Raw genomic sequence first — 15,220 nt, 5'->3', positions numbered from 1 at the left:
TTCCCTCAGAAACCACTCACTCACCATCAAACCATTCCGATATCTGACACTCAGACTGTGAGAAGTCACAGATTCTCCTTTACAGCTGGAAAGCTCCGAACACAGATATGAAGGCCAGACATTTGAGATGGAAGGACGGATCAAGATAACCAACCGATGATGGCGACAGAGCGAGAAACAGGAGGGAGGAACAGGAAGTAACTGGATGATGAGATGGAGCAGTGAGTGGCGAGAAGATGAAAAGACCTTGGAAAAAGTTTGTGCTTCAAACCAATATGACAAATAGTATACTTTCACCATTATGTTGTTTTCGTAATCAGTAATTAAGTTATCAAAGAGTGAAAACAGAAGTGTGGGTCCTACTTCATGTATTTTAATTTTGAAGAACATTTTCTAGAAGATGATTAACAGTAGTTTCAATTCCTGAAAAAGACCAAGATTAATTGATAAGAAACACCTAATACTAAAATGATAGTGAGTAGTGCCCCTCCACCAAGGTCAAACTGTCCTCTATTAATCCACATTTAAATTAACTAGATCTTTCTTTATATTTGAAACTGCAAACACTCATAAATATCAGTCCCTTAATTTTCTATCATCAGGATCCATTTATTGATTTCTGAGAAATCAATGAAAATGTTGTGAAACTCACAACAATCTCAAATGTTAAAGAAAGTGAATTGCTTTGTCCACGTATCTGAGTTCTTTAACGAGCCGCTGATTCATTGTGTTTGATGGAACATTACATGTCGAGTCCTCGTCCTCTCAAGCTCAATCATTATGAGATTTATGATCATAGCAGGAAACAAGATATTGCTTTGAATTAGGATAATTTATAAATGGATCTGAGGGCACAACATCAACAGTCAACTGGTCAAATATGGTTTTAATATGGTTCCTCAGTCTCCTTTTCCTCCAGATCGTGTGGCTACTATTGCTCCATTGAAGTCCTATGAACAGTAAATAGAAGTAACTCCTTCCTTCCCAGGTCCTTCATACTAATAACAAGAAAGCCACTGGAGCTAGAGAGGCGATGAATAGAACTGGACAATTTCCAAGGCTTACCCAGGCATATTAAAGCCAGAGCTGAGTTCAAGGTCAATGAGAAGGAAGGATGTGAGTCAGTTTAAGGCAAACATAGTAAAGACCTTGTGCCTTTTTTAAGCGTTTCCTGGTAAAATCGTGCAGGAAGTGTCAGTGAGAAAGCTTTATGGTTGTGTTTCACCACGATAATCCGTCGCCCCCAGTCAAGGCCCCTGAATAAATAGCAGCATAAGCAAACCAGTAAAAAAAAAACATCATAGGCTCGTCTCCAGCAAGACCCCCTTTAAATACCAGCGCAAATCAACAGCACACAAAAGCTCAAATTACAGTTTAAAGAACCAAACATAGGCCTGTCACCAGTTAGACCAACAACTTGACCCAAAAAACAACACTAACCAGGAGATCACATGTGAGCAGGTTAATGCTGGTGTCCCACAGCCCACCAGAAATGCTGTTTGTGTTTCCTCTGTAGTCTCTATGGATCGTCTCTTTCAATAACTGTAAGCAAGTTCATTTATTCACATAATGGCCCTCAGTAGAGCACATACCTCCACCAAGGACCAACAAACCTACAAATGATTATCTAGTTCCGATATCGATCCATCTGTTCTATTAATTTTCTATAACTCTTGTTTGGAGCCAATCCCAGCTTATCACACGTTTCCAGTGACCCTAACCCCAACATGCATTGAACAATTGCAAAACACATGCATCAACTTTTCTCACAGTGCTAAATTGACATCCAGTGTTCCATTATGTTACAGCCAACCTAAAATGTAGTCCTCTACCAAACCCAGCCTGACCTGCCTTTAGCACCAAATATGTCTCCACTCTGTGCATCCCCCCCCCCCCCACACACCACCACCTCACCTCACCCCTCAGCACAGCACAGATGCTGCCAACTACTGACGAACAGCTGCAGCCCAAGGTCACTCCCTCCCCCGGACAGAGGGAAGCTTGCAAACAGTCCCGGACGCTAACAGAACAAATCTTCACTGTGTTTGAGTTGGACAATACAATATCTGTTATAGCTCTCAGCCCCAGCAGAGAAACATGCTTACCTTTTACCTTCACTGCCTGATGAGTGTTTTAAAAATACACCTCTGCCTCTGCTTTTCATTTTGATGCAGATGTAGGCAGCGAAGGTTTACTGATTAAATACACTCAGCCATATGTAACATCAGCATGCAGCTGGAGGAAAAGCAGCAAGTGATTTGATACTTGGAGGCAAGAAGGCTGGTTTGATTTGTTCTATCACTATATCCGGAAAGTTAGACATGACTTCTGTAGCGGACAGAGCAGATGTATCAAACTATTGGATAAAGATTTAATCTCTATAGGAGGATCTGCACTGCTTTAATATATTAATTAATCATTTATATTTATTATCTTTCAAACCTGCAATAACAGACTTTTTTTGTCCACAAGCAGAATTTGACAATGACGGAATAATTCATGAAACATTGTTTTCTTTTAATAGAAAAGATGTTTTCAAGCTGCTCCGCAGGAATTTGCACAAAGCAGTATTATCAAATTATTTGGTTCATGATTATTTGTTCACAAGAAATCAATCATTCAAAACTGTTGTAAGATGAGCCCACTCGTTTTCAGTCATTCAGTCAAGTCATTTTCTCCACACACAGAGAAAAAAACAACTTAACTCTTTTTTTACTGGTTCATATCTATTAAATAAGCAATTTGACTGTTTACGGAATAGAAAAATGTGGCACATAACCAGTAAAGACCAAACCAATCCACATACTTTCAGAAAAGTAAAACTTAGAGAGGAAAAATGAAAAAAGCTGTTGTTCCGTCTTAAAACTTTCCTGTCATGTTTTTTTATGACCTGTAGGAAGCTGCAGGAGGATACACATCAGAACAGATAGGCTTCCTGTACAACACTCACCACCTACATTGGTTCAGCTTTCTTCTTTGCTACTGTGACCAACTCAAACCACCTCAGCCGGAACAGTCATCAGACTTCCCGACAGTGATGAGAATATCAGATACTGAGGAGGCCAGTTCCTGCAAAGCTCCTTTGATTTAGACGTCCATCTGCCACAGGTTGCAGATATACGATTGGGAATGCATGACATAATGTGGATGCTGCGACAAACCCACGAACACACAGGAGCTCATGAAGCTGTTTGAACCTACGGAGGCTCCTCTCCACCTGTTTGAAGTTGTCTGTCCTCTGGTGTGACTGAACCTTTTCACCTTTTCCAGGGTAAAAGACTCTGGGAAGAACAAGATCGTGGGATAAGCAGTCGGGTTGCTCTGAAGCTCAGAGATCAAAGTTGTGTCTGTTTTGTGACTCTAGCTTCTGTGTATGTGTTTGGGATTAGTTGTAACTTTGAGAACAGGGACTTTTTTGGTAGAGTCTGTGCCAACAAAACCAGCTGTAGGCAGATACTTCTAAAACAATACGACTATAAACATATTTATGTTTTTATGCTCATAAAAGTTCCAATCTGTTTCAAGTTAATTTAGGATTACGGTAATGAAGGCCCTGGGTGTGGCTTCAAATAATGATCAGTGTTGCTCAAACAGAGTTTTACACCTGAAATATGATATTCACATCATGATTGAGTTAACGAGTCACTTCCTTTCAACTTTTGAATAAAAACATCTCTAAATGTAACTCATTCAACAATCAATCGACCCCAAAAACCACAACAGTCAATTGGAACACTGTTTAATTTGATTATTTTACACTATAATTCGGAAATATTATAATTTGCATATTTATCATAAATTCATGCAAATCAAAGTTTTTTATATTTATATTAGAATGCTACTACCCAAAACAGACCCTTCTCAGTCCCTTGTATGCATCATCATATTGATACACAATTATACCACTAGAGGGCTCTGTTAATGGGATTTTATCTTTATTGACAACAGCCTCACCTGAAACATCTCTGCATTCCAGTCACCACGGGTACCAGGTGTTTTGCCTGAATAAATGTTTGTTGTGCTACTTCCCTGCCAACTCATATCAATGTAACTATGATCCAACATGCTCTACTTCATCAGAGGGCGGCCGACCCTCCAGCGACCAGCCCATGGAACACAGGAAGTGAAGAAAAACTCAGAAAACAATGGTCGTTGTTTTGGAGAAATATAATGAAATCCACTCGTAAAAAATATAAAAAGACAGTTTGCACGTGGTGTTCATATATGTAGGTGAACACAAGCTTTAGTTCCACATTTCAATGACACTGACTGAAAATCTGACTAAATATAAATCATATAAATTACATTTATTGATCTAAATCATCAGTGCCTGTAGAAGAGACATTAGAGGAACGTTCCAGGTCTAATGTGGTACAAGTTAATCTTGCACCCCATCAGATCACTAACCATGAAACCCATCAAATATTAACAAGCGGTGTTGTGCCAACAGAAAGTCTTCAGTGCTTCATATCTGGTGCAGCCATCACTGCAGAACATCCAGGGTAAAGTGAAGGTTTAAATTACTAAAGAACTAACTTTTTAAACATATATTATTTGTCTTTTCTGCTGCTTTTAAAAATGATTACTGGTCTTGTGATCGTCCAGATTACAGAGCAGTGTGAACATTAGTGTAAGGATATCCGATGATAGTGCATAAAGCGTTTTATACACTGGTAAACCGAACAGTGTTGGGTCAGCCTCAAGAGCTTATGAACAACCTGAATCTCTGGAGATTGACAGACGAGGAGGAGGGGAGGGATAGAGAGATCAGCTGCAGGAGAAATCCTCTAAGGATCATCTGCAAACCTTTCCCCTCCCTCTGCTAAACAAAACAACAAGGTTTATATGATGACAGTAATGCTATAAGAGAAGCAGCATTTTTTTTAACAAACTATGAACTGAGCACAGATGATTAATTTATAGAAATATTTCTGAAGTCTCTTGTCCAGTTTTCTGAAAACTCGCTTGATGAAAGAGGAGCTTTGGGAAAATTAGAGCGTTTCTCACACTGTATGTTATTTGCATCCGAGGGAAGGTGCAATTACAGAGGCTAAAAACCACAACAAAACTACAGAACCCGACTAAAAGCAGAACTATGATTCATGTGTATAAATCAAGGCCTGTAATGGTGCCTAATCCCTTCCAGATGTGTGAATCTAGTGGGAGCACAGCTTAAAGGTCAATTTATCTCCACTATACGAGAATCTCTTGCATAGATCGTGTGTGTGTGTGTGTGTGTGTGTGTGACTTAGTAGTAGCATGTGTGAGAGCGTAGGTCACTGCCCATGCGTTTAAGTACATCATTGAGAGACTGAGTGAGCGATAGAATCCTATGAGCTCTTAAAGCTGTATCTCTCTGTTTTTGTTTTCCTGGATCACCTGATTCAAACCATCATAATCTTGCAGAAAAGGGAAATCAATCAGAAAACACACACCAGAGGACCATTCACGTACACTGGGCATGAAATTGTGGCAGATTCTCACCTCCTGTGCTTTGGAGCATAAAATATAGAAATGAACTGCACAACAGCTGACAATATTTAAAGATTGATGACATAACAGATCTAAAAGAAACCATCACCTGGCTGCAGAAATAGTATATTCAAACTGTAATTATATCTAATAGAAGTTAAAATTCAAAATATACAGTCCAGAAGATAATGAAACCATCTAAATTAGTTTGCTTTGTGATCCAGTAGAGGGCGCTTACTGGCAGCTCGACCTATCGCATGCTATCTTGACCTCTCAGTAAAGTAAGCCATTTAGTTACGATTTTGCTGAATGGACGGATATACATATATAATCAAAAGAATTGAATATAATATCAATCACACAACAAGGCCGGCGATGCTAATAATTCATTATTTTGTAGTCAGAGTTTGTTTTCCTCTGGCAAAGGAAAATGAAAAATCAAGATACATCGTAACTGATAAGACGAGATCAGGAAGGTGTCTGCATTGTTATTTCTAAAGTCTCGGTTTCTGCCCATCCAGATGAAAACACACCTTAATGTCAATTTATTTTTGATCAATTGACATTTTAGTCAAAACATGTGAGAGCTAGTTAGAGATGACACACATAATGTAATAAACAGTATATGATACCTAAACACATCTGTGTGTTATTATTGTCATACATCAAAGAGGGTAATTTTTGTTGTTTTGGTGGTATCACTGAGCTAAGAAGCCTGAGAGCTGTTTGTTCGATAGAATAAAAATATTCAGTAATATGCAGATCATTTATAAAACAGGAATAACCATATGAAGGTTTCCTGGAGTTTACATAACACAATTTAAATGTTAAAGATGTACCACACATTTGATTTAATTCCCTGTTACAACTTAAAAATCTGATACTGTGCATAAACTGATGTTAATGCATTAGAGCAGTTAACATTTTCAGGTCTTTGCCTGTTTACATTTCTAGTTTTGGTTTGTTTCCCATTGGAAATCATATTTATACCAACAATTACATTGTTATACCATCTCATTGTAATTTATCTATTTGAGTCACAAAAGCAGTTTCTCAACATGTGATGAGTTCAATGACAACCACCATTTTACAGCCTTACCTAACACTGATAACAAAAACCTTATGAAAGAAGGGGTGGCTCAGAAAAGGTGAGGGAAAGAAAAAAGGAAAAGGGACATGATGGAAAACTGAGGAAAGTTGTATCTGCTTAATAGAAACATTTAACTTTAATTGCAAAATTATAATGGATATAATCAGGAAATGCACATTGTTATTAGGAACAGTGAGTTTTTCAATCATTTAAACTACAACACACTAGTTCAGAAACCCGAGGGCTCTCTGTGTTACTGAGAATGTCACTCACATGATGTGGAGAAGTTTCTCTTAATGAACCTACTGTACAAACATGGATTTATCCTCTTTTATCAGCTGCAGCATTAATTTCAAGTTGAGGTTATTACTGTGACAAATACACAATCTGACTGCACTCGGATGCTTCAGCTGAAACTCAGCTGAAGACAACATTTGCGTGTTTTTATGGACACAAAGGGTCATATGAGACTTCTTGCCTCCCTCTGGGGTAACACCTGTTTTCTGCCCCAATTAAATAATGCACAAACACATCAAGCCTCCAGTCACAAACGCACACACACACACGCACACGGTTTGAAGCAAAATATGAAAATAATTGCACGGAGAGAGTTGCAGGACGATTGCCGACTTGTGCCGAACTTTCCGCAACATATTTGTTTTATTCAATCCATCCAGCCATCCGTTATCTGTACCATTTATGTTATGAGGGGAGGGGGGAGGGGAGCTGGAGCCAATCCCAGCTGACACACAATAAACTCCTGTCTCCTTTGTTTCAGTTCAACTTCATTGTTCCACCACCTGGGGGAAAGTCTCAGAACAATATGTATCCTCAGAAAGTTGCACACCTAAATGTGTATATAATGTCATATTGTATGTGGCAGCAGAGCCTCTTCCCGGGTTTGCTGCCATTGATAGCATTAATTGGAACTAACTTTATGAAGGTCAAACTAATAGTCTGAACCTCCATATTCACAAGCAGCTATTTGGACTAATTTTTATAACATCCACGTATCTGTCTGTGATACAGAAGGCCTTACTGCTTCCCCAAATACACCCAGTGCTCATAAAGTGATGCTGGGAACCGGAGGAAAAGGAGAAAGCGGACCCTACACAGAAAAGAAAGAGAAATAGTCGCAGGATTCATGTCACAATCCTTAGACAAACCTTTCAGGGAAATTACTAATTTAATCACACTTAAAGAAATCTGACAAACTCCTTACACTTGAGCAATTGTTTGAGACTTTCTGAGACAAGCACATCACAGAAGAGATGATTGTCTGCAAAGTCCTCACATCCAACTAAAATATGGAGGAGTCTCCCTATGTCTGTCTGTCCACCTGTCCTTTCGATTGTCTTTACAACTTCGAACTTCTTGTATGTTTTGTTGAGGACCCACGGAAGTAGTGTCGACACACACATTAAACAACAGTTGGTTAGAGCTAGGATGATGCATCCACATAACCAACATCATTGATCATGACAACAGCCATCACTCATGGTGTTGACAGGGTCATCAGGGTCACCAAAGTAGGTAAACACACTAATGCACCGTCCCAATTCACCCCTTAGCCCTACCACTTGGCCCTAACCCTTCCTTTTCCGGATACCCTTAAAAACAGAGAGGTAGATGAGTTTCCCAAATGCTTAACAAACGGACAATGTTAATAAACATGGTGAATTTTGCGGGTGTATCACTCGTAAATTTATGTTTAAAATCTTGCAAAATAACCATAAAATGTTTTTTTAAATCCAGCGGAATATCTTATTTTAATCGAGCAGCAAATGAAAGCGTCATTGAATCGCCATGACAAGCCTTTCTTGAAAAATCGTTATTCACACTGTGAAAAGAAGCATTTAACGAGTGTCAACCGTTACTCCTGCAGTCACGTATAGGTGTCCCCAATAGCAGCATCATTACTACAGTTTGTTTTCTTGCACAAATTTGTGGCCGCCTTAAATGAACAGATTAATATATGACTCCATTTCCTCTATCTTGTCTCCAGGATAAAAGCTCTTTGATTTGCTTTTTGCTTTGCTGCCTCCGCCCCAGTGTGGGGTCGATTATTAGTGAACCTGAAGTTGGTCCACTCTGAGTTGGGCTCAGGGAGACTTACCCAGGACAGATACTTACTATCCTGAAGGTTTGAATGACTAAACAGATGGTCTCCCAAATAACTATCCCACCCTCTCTCTGAGGAGTGAGCTGGGAGAAAGTAAGTGAAAAACCACAGATATTGGGGTATAAAGGTTTTGCTGTTTCATCAGGGTGATCAGGGTGTACCAGTGAACTCCTGGCCCCTACGTCTCAGGAATTTCAGGCATCCAACAGCCTGCATTTGCTCTGGCTGAGTTCAACTGAATGCAAAGATCTAAGGCGACCACAGGCCATTTGTCCTGGAGATCAGACAGACCCCCGGCTGAACCCACCCGTGATCACGGCACCATAAACCTCCAGAGCCTTTGGGTGCTGGCGGGGGTAGTGGTTCACTTCAAAGATTAAAAAACAGGAGAGGCATGAAGAATTTGTAAAACTAATTCACAGCTGTTTCTTGACTCATCAGTGCACACTCACGCACAACCTTTAGCAGGGACATCACTGTTGTCAGGTGTTCACCAAATGTAGCCATGACAAGAGAATGATGACAAATACGTTCATCCACGGGCTAAATTCAACTGCTCATAAAAGATAAGCACTAAACAGATGCGTCAAAGTCCTTCCTCTCTGAACTTTAACCTCAAATGATGCCAAACATAGATCCCTTCATGATTCACCTGGGCCTCTGCAAACAACGAATCATTGATGTGATGAAATATGAAGTAAACACTGTCTATTGGAAGGTAGAAAATGAGAGTATATTGCACAATCACTCTGTATATTTGTCTGTAATGTGCACTTTGTAAACATGTTCTTTGGTTTTCAAACTGTGAAGACTGTCTATTGGGTAAAACTTTGAAAAACCCCTAGATAAAGCGAACCACCCAGTAATGTGTATTCTCCACCAGGCCAATGGGATTTAAACAGAAAAACATACACAGTCATTATATTTTTGCTGATTAAATAAAAAGCTCTTGAATCCCTTTCATTCCATCCCAGTTTGAAGTGTTATTTGAAGAGCTTAATAAAAAGCCAAAACCACAGGAGGGTAATGTTTCACCGTCTCTGAGGAATGCTCAGATTTCATTCAGGTGTTCTTTTCTTTCTACATTCCTCAGTTGGAGAAACACACCTGTGGGCGCTGTAGTACAACGCAGCAGTGACCTCGCTACCTGCGCACACTGATAGGGTTTCCACAGCGCTACAGAGGCGATGTGGTCTCCTGTAATAAGACCCACAGCTCTTTCTAGAGGAAAGGAGAGAGGTCCGATCAATCCCTCCAAACTGTCGTCTGGTCCGGGACGGCCTGGATCACTGTTCCGGGCCAGTTGTGCATCGGAGCCCAACAGACTGTGGGGCACAATGAAGGTTTTGTGAGCAACTCAGATGTCAGAGAATACCCCTCTCCTTTAATTAGAGACAAGGAAAATGTGCTGCCTCAAGCAAGACGCTATATAATGACGGAGCAATGAAGTCAACTCATGTTGCCCTTAATGTCTACGCGAGAGTTGCAGAAGAATTTAAAAGTACAAACCATCCTCCATTAGAGCTCAGATTAATTAGAAAACCGTTTGTGGATATTAAAGAATCTCCCTGTGGTGCCAGCCCGGTCTGATTATGTCAAACAAATGCCTGCTCTGCAAACAAAGCAGCGAGCAGTGCTGAGCTCCTGTCCCAGGGGTCGAGACTTCGGCTTCACAGGTCAAGCGTTGACAGCCATTAACGGACATACAGTAGACCAGAAACGCCATGGTGCTACCCTTGACCTAAACCATGGTTATATAAGGCTGTTAATGATTTCCCCAGAGAAGTGGCAAGGGAAGCTTTGTCTGACATTGTGTCAGTGTATGAGTGAGGGAATGAAAGAAGAGTGAGACAAGTGTCTCTCAAAGAACGTTCAGATTTGGCCAGAGAAGCAAACAACAAAGCCATGCATGATACTCAGAGATCAAAAGAGAATAGGTTTGAATGTGTGGCCCTGTTCCGCTCCCTCTGGCCTGTCTCATGGACAGATGCATATGCAGCAGACTGTGGACAGTGGGTCAAGCTCATCCGACACGAAGGGAGCATGTCCACAAACAACCCCATCTGCCCATGAGTGGTGTTCCACTCTCTCACACAATGTTGTCCTCGGTTTACAATAAACAATACATTCATTTTCAGATGCGAGTGGAGCTGAAACAATCTGGTGATCAAGCAATAAATCTTTTCAGTTGATAAGTAAAGATTGTGAAAAATTACACAAAATGCTCAGGTTATAGCTCCTTGAATAATAAGTGGGATTTATTATTTAAATTGAACAGCTTTAGGTTTGGGGCTGTTAGAAAGATAAAAAGAAGACATCTGAGGAAATCCCCTTGGATTTCATAGACCAAAATTATCAACAGATTCTTGATAATGACAATAAATGTTACTTGCAGCCCTTGAAAGAATCATTGTCGACATTTAAACAGCAGATGGGAGACTATCAGCTGGGCAGCTGATAACCCAAATACAATAATAGTGAACAATCTTTCCAAAATATCATATGATGATCTTTTTAAAGGGACAATCACCATCCTCAATCCGAATTGGGATCTTTCTTCCCAGTTTATATCCAGGCTGGAACCAGCCTATGGTCTTAATTTGCACCATTATGGAATATTTAATTAAACACACAGGCAGATCAGATCATGCATTTATAGTGTCTATTAAAACCCACATTGTCCATAGCATCCCAATCCCAATATCCTTACTGACATAGACTGTGACCACGTCATGTCACCTTGTTCCATTGTTTGCTGCTTTTATTGTACTTTGTTGATTGTATTTCAACTTTTTTATGTTGTTACTTTTCAAGGTGGTTGAGCAGGTTTGCAGTGTTTTCCCTGGAGTTGCCTGACAGTCTACAGAGTTTACAGATGCTCTGACAAATATCTGACTGGGAAGAGTCCATCTACTACAACACGTCCTATTTCCACCCCGGCTCCTCTACCACCATAGAATATGTCAAGCATGACAGAGACTCTATGAATGAAGCATGTGATGAAATTGAGCCAATCAGCCCAGCCAATCATACTGTTGGCTAGTGACTGTAGAGTGGATCCATGTTGTTATGGTAGACTGGTAGACTGTAAATGTCATAAAATGTCACGGTCTCTATAAACTTGCTTAGTGACAGTGGATGTCTTCAAGATTAACCAGGACATAAAATTAACAATTGTCCGCCCCTAATGTAAGGTGATAGATGACTTTCAATCTTGTGCTGAGACAGTAAAGTATTAAACCTAGAGACACAACTTACGATTATTTGAATTTTCTTTATAAATATTTTGTCCAAAAAGAGAAAAATACCAATCCCAATGTTTGGACTCAACAACAGCATAAATCCAATTCTATCAGTTAACAATATTTGGCCCTTACGCTTGAAAAATGTATAAAATAATGAATTAATTATCAATCTAAATAACAATTAAAAGTAATTGTTGCAGCAGGTATGAAATGTAGTTCTTTACATGTCACAGCAGACTTTCTATGCTATGGATGAAGCCTCAGAGATGAATAAGTGGCCTAATCTGTGATCCTGCAGGTTTGACCCACAGTGTCTTTAGCAACGAGGGCAGGAGGACTGTCAGAGCAGCTTCACGTCAAAGCTGCGAAAACTCTAGGCTGTTGTGGAGACAATCTGAGCAGCAGCAGCAGTAGCACTGCTCTGCTGCCCTACTTCATATAAATCAACATTTTGTTGTGTGCTTATAACAGTAGGCCACATGGTGATTATGAAACAACTTCCAGTGGGATTTCTAAACTCTTAATGTGCATGTGTGTATACTTGTATTTGTCACCTCATTAGGACCATAATCAGGTCCAGTAGTCCTCAAAGGGACCAGTAATACCTATAGTCCCAATGAGGACAAATTTAGTATCATAGGTCCTGGTTAGGGTTAGGGGTAAGATTTGAAGTGATGTTAGGTTAAGGTTTGGGTTAGACGTGAACTGGTCATGGTTAAGGTTCCGTTTCGGCTGTCCAGAATGAACGGAAACCAATACAATGTCTTTGGGGTCTAAGGATAGCTGCAAAAACTTTACACATGTGTGTGTGTGTGTGTGTGTGTGTGTGTGTGTGTGTGTGTGTGTGTGTGTGTGTGTGTGTTTGTGTGTGTGTGTTTGTATGTGGTCCAAGTATTACTCCTCATATTACCCACGTTGACTGGGACATGAATCTGTTCACACAGTCACATTGTGGGGACTTGTCTTCCTTATGGGCACAAAAAGCTACTCCCTGTTAGGCAAATCAATAAATAAAAAAGGTAAAGACAAGTTCTAAGTTTAGGCCAAAGTTAGGGTTACGTTTAGGGTTAGGAAAGTAGTAACCTTGAGTAAGGTGGAAACAAGTCTTCTGGAAATCTATGGAAGTCATAGTAATGTCCTCTAAAGTCATGTAAGGGAGACAGGACTGTGTATGTGAAGTCCAGGTATAACTAGATGAAGGGACCTAAATATGTTTACAGAGTCGCACTAGGGGGACATGTTATTATTGCGACAAAAAGCAAGTCTACAACATAAATTATTCCATTTTGATGTGATAATACATTTTAAATTGTAGGTTAAGTTTAGGTGCAGGGTTAGACAAGTAGTAAATATGGTTAAGGTTAGATGAAGTATCGAATAAATCAATGTAAGTCAATGTAATGTTTACTGAAGTCATTTGTAGGGTGTGTGTGTGTGTCTCTCTCTGTCACAAACACATGGTGGTGACTCTCTCTCACTCCCTGTGTCTCTTACCTTGACGCACAGTCCTGAATCGGACGGGACCTTGGCAGCACTTCATCACAGTTAAAATGTCATACAGGGGTAATCCAGACACCGGCAGCCCCTCCACCTCCAGCAGCAGCTCACCCTCGCACAGTTTACCCTCTTGATAATCCAGCGCATCCTCCCGGAGCGGCCCGATGTGCGGGAACTCTCCATTCTCCGCTCCGCCGCGCAGCTCCACGCTCAGCTCCCCGCACGCGTCCCGCACAACCGCGCACTCGCGCACTTTGGTAATCCAGTGGTTCTTCTTCTGAATGACTTTTGACATGGCGACTCAGGTCCAGCCAAACCCGTCAGTCCCGCGGAATGGTGTGGCAGAAGTCGGCCGAGGCATAGCACAGCAGTCCAGGAAACTTCAGGGTGTTTGGGCGCAAGTGTCTCCAACGAACTGGGTTGTCTTCATCCTGCTCCTGAGCCGAGGCATGCTGGCTGCGCTCCCTGCGCGTCTGGGTGTCCCGACGGGTCAAAATACAGATTGTTGTCGCTTCTCCTCTTGTTTCCGCATCTTCACCAACAACACACGCTCTGATTCCTCCCTGTAATCCGCTCAGATTACCCGCTTCTTTTCCCCAATGATCTTCTACTTGTGCGTCATCCTCCCTCCGCGTGAAATACCCTCTTTTTGCAACTTTCCGAGAGAAAGACAAAAGTGTCAGCGTCCACGTATCCGGGGAGCAGGTTAGGCTGAGCGCTCCCGGCCGGCGGCGCCTTTAAACAGGTAACGCGACAAGTTCATCCTCCGCTCCTGCGCTGTGGGTGGATGGAGACACGGCGGTGGAGAGGAGCGCATGCGTCCTGCTGCTGCTCCATGAGGGGAAACCCTGCCGACCCCCCCCCCCCCACATGTCCCGGGTCTCAAGGCTCCTCCCCACCCGCCGGCCTGCACGCGTTTCCAACCGGATTACACAGCGATCTCCGTGCGTTTAATCCCCCCCGAAGAGCCTCCAGCATGTATCTATATCCAAAAATAATTGACACGCATTCAGAGGGAACTGTGTATTGTCTCCGGTTTATTGGTCCAAACAGCTGGTGACTCCCCAGAAGCCTTTACCTTTACAGGAAGGTTGATCGATGAGAGAAAACACACCTAAAATTGAAATTTTAATTCAATTTTTTTTTTACATTTTCTACATTTGCTTGGATTTTGTTCAACAGAAGTTAAAAACACACTGGTCCTCCATTCAGACTTCTTTGACGTAGAACTAGTAGTTTTAATAGTATAGAGACAGGGATGAATTTAATGATTTGTGGCCTGGTAAACTCAGCTATTCCCTGTCTCCCTGTTTTCTACTGTTCTCTGATGAGGGGTTTTTGTAGTTGTTAAAGTATACATAACTTAACTTTAGTAAAAGTACCACACCTTAAAAAAATACGAAGACAGACATAATTTTATTTATATCATATCTTAGGGAACATTGTACTTTTTATATTTTTAGTTTAACCAGGAGTACCATATTGTAAATATTGTTAAGTCAACTTCCATGACTGGTTTTCAAGTGTGGGAGTAGATAAGGCTGCTGAAAATGTAAAACATTGTAGATCAAAAAGAAGACAAACCAATTTCACTTATAGACAAAAGAGTATCTGTCAATGTTTAACCGTAACATTATCTACAATATGCAAACATATGGGCCGTCCTCTTCAGTTTGGACAAAGTGGGGATGGACCAGACGAGAACCACGAGGCACTGCAGGGTTTCTGCATTTTCAGATAAACTACAGTATCTGGCACTTTACCACAGGCTGCAAGGCCAGTGGCCTGGATAGC

General features: G+C 41.0%; 1 protein-coding gene across 7 annotated transcripts in view; it reads right to left on the bottom strand.

The window, feature by feature from the left end:
- The window catches only part of LOC133957246 (membrane-associated guanylate kinase, WW and PDZ domain-containing protein 1-like), an 87,048-nt gene extending 72,842 nt beyond the window's left edge, over positions 1-14,206 (bottom strand). For all 7 annotated transcript variants that reach the window (XM_062392725.1, XM_062392727.1, XM_062392726.1 and 4 more), the window contains exon 1: positions 13,424-14,206. In XM_062392725.1, the coding sequence (XP_062248709.1) occupies positions 13,424-13,721 (298 nt within the window). In that variant the 5' untranslated portion in view covers positions 13,722-14,206. The remainder of the gene's footprint in view (positions 1-13,423) is intronic.
- Positions 14,207-15,220: the final 1,014 nt, after the last annotated feature.

The sequence above is a fragment of the Platichthys flesus genome, chromosome 7, assembly GCF_949316205.1.
Source record: "Platichthys flesus chromosome 7, fPlaFle2.1, whole genome shotgun sequence".
NCBI classification, from domain to species: Eukaryota; Metazoa; Chordata; class Actinopteri; order Pleuronectiformes; family Pleuronectidae; genus Platichthys; species Platichthys flesus.
The sequence above is the reverse complement of the archived record's forward strand: the minus strand, read 5'-3'. Positions and strand labels throughout refer to the sequence as shown.